Below are 9,462 nucleotides of genomic sequence, written 5' to 3' on the forward strand. Positions count from 1 at the left end.
TTTCGAGTATAGCTTAGTATATATATACTATTATTTTGTATTATTTGGGGGTTTTTTTGTTTAAAAAAATCAATTGATCATAAATAACCATTTTTATTATGTTATATTTTAGTTTTTATTCTAGATTTTTTTTATATTGTTTATATGTATTGTTTATTGTTTGTGCTGTACTTATCAAGTACCACACAATGTTGTGTCAAATAAATATTTTATTTTTTGTTTGGTTATTATTTCTGCTTTTTTTTTTTGAAAAATTGAAGAACACTTGATCCTTTCCTTTGACTCTTGAAAAAAATTGGAAAGCAGGAAGTGAACAAATTCAACAAATGATGTTTCAGAAGGTGACATAGTTACTATAACACATTTCCACGGTGTTCTAAGTGACTATACACACAAAACACATCAGCTTTGTGAGGATCAGATGGTAATGAAGTAGTCTGGAACACATTGAACTCTGTTCCAGGACATTCCATCCCTTTCTGACTCCTTGTGCCATCTCCAAAAATAATCTTTGTCACTAATGTGGCTGTAGTCAAACACTTTAAGAACATCCTGATAAGATCAAGGTCCTTTGTTGAATTTGGCATCATCAATGTCATTTTTGTAGTGTTGTTGATGGCATCAAGCTGCATAAAGTTTTTTGTCTTTTTTTTACACCAAAAAAGCAAAAATAATCATAATTTTGAACATACTATAATAGAAATGTCCATCCATTTTCTACTGCTTATTCTCACTAGGTTTGTGGGTATGCTGGAGCCTATCCCAGCTGTCTTTTGAGAGGCAGGTTGTTGTTTTTTAACAATCATTTATAAATATTTTTACACTTTTGATATCATGTAGCAAGGATTTTTTTTAGATAACATTCAGGCAGACTTGGAAAAAAAACGTCCGAAAAAATAATTTATAAAAATTAGTCTGCTACTAATATCATGTAGAAATTTAATTTAGAAATTTAAATACATTTTGAGAAAACAATATGCGGTGATAACGTCCCAAAAACAAATGTATAAATATTTATCCACATCTGATATCATGTCGATTTTTTTCTGGCTAGCTGCCGTCATCTAGTGGACAATATGGATACTACATTTATTTTCATATTCAATTAAATGTTATTCATTACCGCAAAAAGAGACATTCGTCTGCTCTTTTAGTGAATGTGTGTCCGTGTGATAAGTTCCCATTATACATGTGCATCTCAATCAATTAGAATTGAATTGAAAAATTCATTTATTTCAATAGTTCTATTCAAAAAGTGAAGCTATTTTGTGTTCGACGGATTGGGAAATATTTCAAGAATGTATTTCTTAATTATTTATCATTTTCATTATTATAGTATCTCGTAAAATGTGAGAAATAATAATTTTGTTTGTTTCTTTCGACTTTTTTATGATAATACAAAATAATAATAATACATTGTAAATATATTGTATGTACTGGACGGTATACGTACTATAATATTTACATCCTTCATCAGAATGTAAAGATTATAGTTTAATTTGGGGTTGTCATGGCAATTAACATATTTTTAAAAATACACAGTAGTGGTAAATTGCTTTTTCTGATTTTCATCAGGATCTTTGCATTGTCCCTTGTTTACTACGTAGTAGTCCTTCAGTCCACCAGGGGGCAGCATCAGCAAGCATCGGCAGCTTCCTGAAAACCGCTGCCAGTTTCCACTTGTGATGGGAATTTCAGCTCTTGAAAAGGGAGTCGGTTTTATTAGCTCGGTTACCGATGAAGAGTCGGAACTTCATTATAAAGTAAAAGAAAAAAGCCGCATCATGGTGACTCTTTTTGCTCGATTGGCATTCAATAATAATAATAGTTATTATTATTACGTAATAATGTGGCAAGATCATGCGATAAAAATTACAGAGATTATATTAGTAGTGTGTTTTAAGTAGTTTTAATTTAATCATTTACATGCGATCTAAACAGGAAAAGGTTCACTTCAAAGAGACGGTTCTAAGAGGAGGATCGTTCGCAAACGACACATTACTGTAACGTCGCGGTGCTATCTGCTAGTAGGCTAGCTGAACGCCGAGACCCAGTTTCGAATAAACTTGATATTTTTTTAAACAGAAACACTACAATGGCCGACGTGGACAAGCTCAATATAGACAGCATTATCCAACGTCTCTTAGAGGGTAAGTCGAATGTTTTCTTTTGGTCAGAATATAAGGCGACTTGTACGGGCGGTGTTAGCTTGCGTTGGCTAGTGTTAGCATATGTTTGTCAACAGTTGAAGGAGCAATAACATCTGGAGGCAACGCTGGTTTGTGTCTTTTATATTGAAAATGTCTTTTTTTTTTTTGTTTTTGGTGGACAAAAAAAAACACGTTTATTAACATCGGCGGTGTATTTGTACGCGCGTGTGCGTGTGTGTGCGCGTGTGTGTGTTGTTCCAGTAAGAGGAGCGAAACCCGGGAAGAATGTTCAGCTGCAAGAGAATGAGATTCGAGGTTTGTGTCTGAAATCCAGAGAGATATTCCTGAGTCAGCCCATTCTTCTGGAGCTCGAAGCACCTCTCAAGATATGCGGTAAGGTTTTCCCCCAAAACAGTGAACGCTGTCATGTGTTTATTGTCAACTAAAACATGATGATGATAACCCTAAACCCTGTGTAAACTTGTGAACTCTGTACCTCAGGGGACATCCATGGGCAATATTACGATCTGCTGAGATTGTTTGAATATGGCGGCTTCCCTCCGGAGAGCAACTACCTGTTTTTGGGAGACTACGTGGACAGGGGGAAGCAGTCTCTGGAAACCATCTGTCTTCTGCTTGCCTACAAAATCAAATACCCGGAGAACTTCTTCCTGTTGAGGGGGAACCACGAGTGCGCTTCCATCAACAGAATATATGGTTTTTATGACGAGTGTAAGTCATCACAATAACATGATGAAACACAATATACACTGCCTTACCTTAAAAAAATAATAATATTTAGGTTTGTTCACTGTGGCTTCTGCAATGTCATATTTATTTCTGTCCAGCGTTTTTCACCAAGATTTTTTTATTGATTTATTGATTCCACCCTCGGGCATCACATGCATGCGTGGATTTCTCCGGGTACTCCGGTTTCCTCTCACATTCCAAAAACATGCTAGGTTAATTAGCGACTCCAAATTGTCCATAGGTATGAATGTGAGTGTGAATGGTTGTTTGTCTATATGTGCCCTGTGATTGGCTGGCCACCAGTCCAGGGTGCCCGAAGACAGCTGGGATAGGCTCCAGCATACCCCCACAACCCTAACGAGGATAAGTGGTCTAGAAAATGGCTGGATGGAGAAAGTGGAGGGGAAGCAGCAACAGAACCAATTGTGTAACAGTAAAACTGTTATTTTAAAAAAATGTGAAAAGTGAAAAAAAACTGATGTTTCGTGCATGATGGTTATAGTTATTAGAATACATGATATACATGATAGTGAATGACAGTAATACCTTGTTTCCTCCCACCGTCCAAAAACATGCTAGGTTAATTAGCGACTCCAAATTGTCCACAGGTATGAATGTGAGTGTGAATGGTTGTTTGTCTATATGTGCCCTGTGATTGGCTGGCGACCAGTCCAGGGTGTACCCCGCCTCTTGCCCTAAAGACAGCTGGGATAGGCTCCAGCACCATTGCGACCCTCGTGAGGATAAGCGGTAGAAAATGAATGAATAATGGAATGAGGCCACATGGTGGAAGAGTGTTTTTTGTTTGTTTTTTTGGGCCGAATGGTTAGCATAATGGCCTCACAGTGTCCTGTGATTGGCTGGCTACCAGTCCAGGGTGTACCCCGCCACACTCCCAAAGAAAGCTGGGATAGGCTCCAGCAAACCTGCCACCCTAGTGAGGGTAAGGGGTATAGAAAATGGATGTATGGATGAAAATTAGCTTCCTCGATTTTGTATTTCTTTGCCAGGATGGAGCTGCATTGTGCACATGTACTTCCTGGTGAGATCGCCACATGTATGCGACTTTCTTACTTGGCTTCGATTTTTTTCCTGAGTTCAAAGCTTTGTTTAGACGCGGACAAATGTACAAAACATGTGCTATGAAAAATAGGACGGTGTACCAAAACTGAGGCAAAAGTAGGACGTACGAAAAGCAATGTTTCACTGTAACTTACTGTCAGCTGAAACATAATGTAATAATTATCCAATTGGAAGCTGTTATTTACTTATTATTTTATTTTTTAAGACTAGGCAGTGTATATTGTCACAGTACGCCGAGATGTGATACAGCTTTGAGTTAACGATTAATTTGAATCGCTTCCCTTTTGAAATGTTCCAGGTAAAAGAAGGTACAACATCAAACTCTGGAAGACTTTTACAGACTGTTTTAACTGCCTCCCAATTGCCGCAATCGTGGACGAGAAGATCTTTTGCTGTCACGGGGGTAAGGTTGTTGTCAGAAGCTTAAAGTCAATATTTAAAGTACAGACTAGATGAACTCGAACGTTTTGCATATGATGTGGAGTTGTTAAAAAAAAAAATACAAAAACATTCATTGGCTCTGTTGGAAGTTGAGTGAAATTTGCAACAAGTAAAAAAAAATATAGCCAAAATGTTGGTACTAATAATAACACATAGCTTTGGCTGTATATTATTGCAGTCAATATGTTCCAAACCGGACTGTGTTAAGGAAATTTCCGCATATTTGGAACATTTTTATTTTCATAGTTACAGCATACAAAGTCTGTTTACAACTTAAATGCAACCTATTATGCCTTTTCCACTTTTCTGACCTATAAATCTAGTTAAAATGTTGTATTCTCGTGTTAGACTCCAAAGATAACGAGGTTTACGCATTTAGAAGTGAGCCCTGAAAGATTTGGGATGGCTCAAAACGCTCTGTTTCAAAAGGCGTGGTAAAACTGCCCCTTTTGTGATGTCACACAGGGGCGGACTTCCTTATATGGTTCATAGTTAGGAAGCACTTTGGGTGTGGGACTAATCCCAGTGGAGGTGGGCCGCAGGTGGAATAAATTAAAAGCAGACCCTTTTGGCAGGAAGCGCAAATCAAAGTAAATACAGCTGGAATAGGTGCAGATTCTGGAAAATCTAAAAAAAAACAAAAAAAAATCTGTGCGGGTTATTTTGTGTAGCTGTTTTACAGGAGACCACAGCTCAATAGAAAGGGTCGAAAAATTACCATCATAGGCCCCTTTTTAAATACAGTTTTAAACATTAAAGCCAAATTGACTTGAAATAACATCTCTATTGTCACTTTTGCACTAATATTTGCCAATATAGTAGACATAACAGAAAATTAGACATGTTATTGGGAGAATTGTAGAGTGTAGAATACTACATGTTATCACATACTACAGTATTAATTGGCCCTGTACCCTAGAAACCGCCCATGAATGATACTGTGTCAAAGCCCAGGGCAGTGATACTGATAAAATATAGAGTTTAACCATGTCCAGTATCAGCCCCCGTAGCTGTCCACTATCGTATCGTGCCCGTGAAACAACCAATCAGAGAACAGCGCACGAGCGTGAACACACAGTTTACACCGTTTAGATATAATACATGTAATAAACTGAACATTTTCTGGAAACAAAATGGTCTTTTGATTAAATAGTACGTGATAATAAGCTCATGATTAAATAGTACGTGATAATAAGATCATCACATGGTTTGTCTGGTATCAGGCCCAGTATCATGCCCCCCAAGTGTCAGTATCAGCCCGAGACTGAAGGTCTGATACCAGACAAACCATGTGATAACCTATAATCATCACGTCTTTGAATGCATCTTCTGAATTAAACCTAAGAAACGTCGTGATTAATTCATATAATTTGGGAAAAACCTCAATAGAGTGAAACGGTGAAATTGGAAGCGTGAAGTGCCGAGGGATTACTGTATGTAATATCACAGTTAAGTTGACGATACTGCAACACATGGTGACATAAACCGACACATTTTTCATAGAAATCAGCCCTTTAGACAGAAGCTGACACTTAAGAACACAGTAATAAGAACAACATGGTGGGTCAGGATTTGTTGAGCTGGTTGACACTAGACGGGAGCCAATGGAGGTTCCACAGCTAACTTATGTGGTGGAAATAATGCAAATTTATTGTTGGAAAACGCCATGGAAACGTGTTATGTTTTTTGGGTTGCGTAAAGATGGCGACAACAATTTTCTGCTATTTTTTTTTCTGAATTAAACCCAAAAACGGCATGATTAATTCATATATTTTGGAAAAACCTTGATAGAGCGAAACCGTGAAATTGGAAGCGTGAAGTGCCGAGGGATTACTGTACTTATATCACAGTTAAGTTGACGATACTACAACACATGGTGACATAAACTGACAACATTTTTCATAGAAATCAGCCCTTTTGGGTCTCAAATTTTTATATAGACAGAAGCTTGTAAGAAGCTAACAAGAATGGACACCATAAAAACGTGTCGTTTTTTTTTCTTGGGTTGCGTAAAGATGGCGACAACAATTTTCTGCGATATATTTTTTTTAACAAACCAAATGTTCACAATCGTCCCTTTGACGTCAACCACTTTCATCTGACCCTGAGCAATGTCTACGGAGTGACGTGAGCGTCAACCAAATGTGCCCAGCCGTCAACAGCAATATCCCAGTGTTTATTTGTACTCGGTTTTTTTTTTTGTGCCCAGGACTTTCACCCGACCTTCAGTCCATGGAGCAGATCAGACGCATCATGCGCCCCACCGACGTCCCCGACCAGGGCCTGCTCTGCGATTTGCTCTGGTCTGATCCAGACAAGGATGTTTTGGGCTGGGGGGAGAACGACCGGGGTGTATCGTTTACCTTTGGCTCAGAGGTGGTGGCCAAGTTTCTGCACAAGCATGACCTGGATCTAATCTGTCGTGCGCATCAGGTAATAAAGAGGCTCTTATTTTAGCAAAATACACATGAGATTGTGACGGGGGCACTGTGCTGACATTAGCCAAATGCTATCAGTTATCCCTTATTTATTACGGTTAATTAGTTTAGGTGAATTTCCTCAAAGTAGGATTCAATATTAATAAATCTAATATTTTTGTAGTTGGAGCATAGAAAACCTGTTTATGGCCTTTTTAAAAGGTTGCCTTTATATACGCATTACGTAATATAGTAGTCATAAGAAGCAATAATAACTCACCATTAGCATCTTGAATGTAATGTGGGTTGATCGCATGGCTTTTAAAAAAAAATAATAATAATAATAATCCACCCTCATTATGACATTTGTCACTTGATTGATATACAGGACAGCCTGTCTAACATTAATCTGCCATACATAGATGCTCACACAACAATGCTGCTAGCTTTGTTTAACGCGAGACGGCCACCGCTTAAACAACGTAGATCTACTTGGTCTCCAATTAGTTTTTTCTAAACTTAAAAATAGGTTTGAAACTGAGTGAAGGATGACGTAAGAAGCCAAAAATGCACCACTGCCACACTGAATGGGAGGATAACTCTTTTTTACTATGTCCTGTTGGACTTAATGCAGGTGGTGTTTGCTCAATGTAACATTACTGATGCCTAGTAGTGACCGGAGTACTACATATGACCAATACATATTCTAATAGTTTTTGACTAATAGTAGGCCATAGTCAAGCACAAGAGTGACCATTCATTCATTCATCAATTTTTGACTGTATATGAATTTAAAAAGATTGCATCTATAATGTAGAGATTTTTGATGTTTTGTTTTTTTTTTTCATACAGGTTGTTGAGGACGGCTATGAGTTTTTTGCCAAAAGGCAGCTTGTGACTCTGTTCTCTGCGCCTAATTACTGTGGGGAGTTTGATAATGCTGGCGCAATGATGAGTGTGGATGAGACCCTCATGTGCTCTTTTCAGGTGAGCTGGTTTTCGCTACCTTAAATGGCCTGTTTTTTATTTTTATTTTTATCATTTATGGATTCAGTTACAATAGGAGCGATGTGGAGAGACGTGTGCCGTGTCCCTGTTCTAGCACTTTCATACTTAAGTGCGTTCACATGGTTGTATTCTAATTGTACTAGTAATTATTGACCAATATTTGATCATTTTTACCTTTTTTTTAAGGAAAAAAAAACTATTATTACGATCATCATTCAAAATGTCACATTTGAGTCACTCATATTAGACACGAATTTCACCACGTCACACACAATTCCTACTCTTGGTGTGAAAAGAACTACACACACACACAGCAACACAATGGGCGGATAAACAACCTATAATGCAGAATATTAAACTACTATGTGAGCGCTAACCATGTGATTTCTAGCCTTTTTTTTTTACTAAAACTGTACAGCAAAGCACTTTGGGAAACAGGAAGTACTTCCACCGACGCTACACTTCAATATAACCTACACACACAGTTAAGTAGTGTATTATTAAACTATTTTTGGGGGGGGGTTATATTTGAGCTGTGTAAAATAATGGATTTAACTGACTGAGTTTAGATGGCAGCCATCCTTTTTACGTCACGGCTTGCATGAACGCTGCGCACCACCGCTTTTTGCACGGGACACTGCGAACGCGCACCAGTTTGCAGCGTTTCGTTTAATATTTACTACGCACAGGCAAAGCAAACAAAGACCAGGTAAACAAAAAGTAGCCACTTAATTGCGAGCAAGGAACACTTAAAAGTATGGACGTGCATGAATCGAGACACAGACCAAGCTCTCCACTTACTGCTACTATTGTGTACCTACAACATAGGAACATAGTCTTTTGCACGCTAGAAATTATTATTTTTTTTTAATTATGTATAACTTTGAATATTTTTAACCTGTAGATTTTGAAACCAGCTGAGAAGAAGAAGCCCAATGGCAGCCGTCCGGTCACTCCCCCTCGCAATATGGTTACCAAGCAAGCAAAGAAATAAAGGATTGGGGGGTGAGGGGGCGGGGTCTCTTATTCTTCTGTTGTCCTCTGTGTTTGAGGGATTGGTTAACCTTCTTGTTGCCAGTACTGAAAAGATTTCCACTCTGTTGTTTTGTCCACAGGGGTGAATATATACGTCACCATAAAAAAAACCTCAGGTGTTTTGCACTCCATTTTGCAGCTAGTCTTTGCCACAGATGACTGTTGAATCAGAATCAATGTAACAATAATGCTACTTATGCACAGGAATGCCTTGTTTAATGCCGTGCACAATTGAAGCAGTTTTTTTTTTGTGTGTTATGTTTATTTTGTCATTTGTTTTAATTCCTCACTGTTAGTAATGGCTATTAACAGCCATAAACAATGGAGGCCGTCACAACACCAGTTTTACTGTCAAAACTATTTCAAGTGTAGTACAGACTCATTCACTTCTTCACATTTTTAAAAACAAGTCTTGTGCTAAATTATATGAATAAAAGGCGCACTCTTGTAATGTTTAAATCTTTCTAATAAACTTTGGGTGTATTAGGTTTAACTGAATATTCTTGTTTTGGGTTTTTTTTTTTTTAGCATTGCTACTTCTTGAAAGTAGACATGAACACTTAATGTTTTGTTAGACC

The 9,462-nt window shown here is 37.8% G+C and overlaps 2 protein-coding genes across 3 annotated transcripts in view; one reads left to right on the forward strand and one right to left on the reverse strand.

Moving 5' to 3' along the window:
• The window catches only part of cux2b (cut-like homeobox 2b), a 184,147-nt gene that overhangs the window by 170,563 nt on the left and 4,122 nt on the right, over positions 1-9,462 (reverse strand). The window lies entirely within an intron of this gene.
• ppp1cc (protein phosphatase 1, catalytic subunit, gamma isozyme) lies at positions 1,975-9,382 on the forward strand. The gene is made up of 7 exons (XM_058071251.1): positions 1,975-2,150; positions 2,412-2,543; positions 2,652-2,882; positions 4,282-4,386; positions 6,634-6,857; positions 7,694-7,828; positions 8,754-9,382. The coding sequence occupies exons 1-7, from the start codon at positions 2,096-2,098 to the stop codon at positions 8,841-8,843; spliced, it is 972 nt and encodes a 323-aa protein (XP_057927234.1). The 5' UTR covers positions 1,975-2,095; the 3' UTR covers positions 8,844-9,382.

Source organism: Doryrhamphus excisus, chromosome 4 (genome assembly GCF_030265055.1).
Source record: "Doryrhamphus excisus isolate RoL2022-K1 chromosome 4, RoL_Dexc_1.0, whole genome shotgun sequence".
NCBI lineage: Eukaryota > Metazoa > Chordata > Actinopteri > Syngnathiformes > Syngnathidae > Doryrhamphus > Doryrhamphus excisus.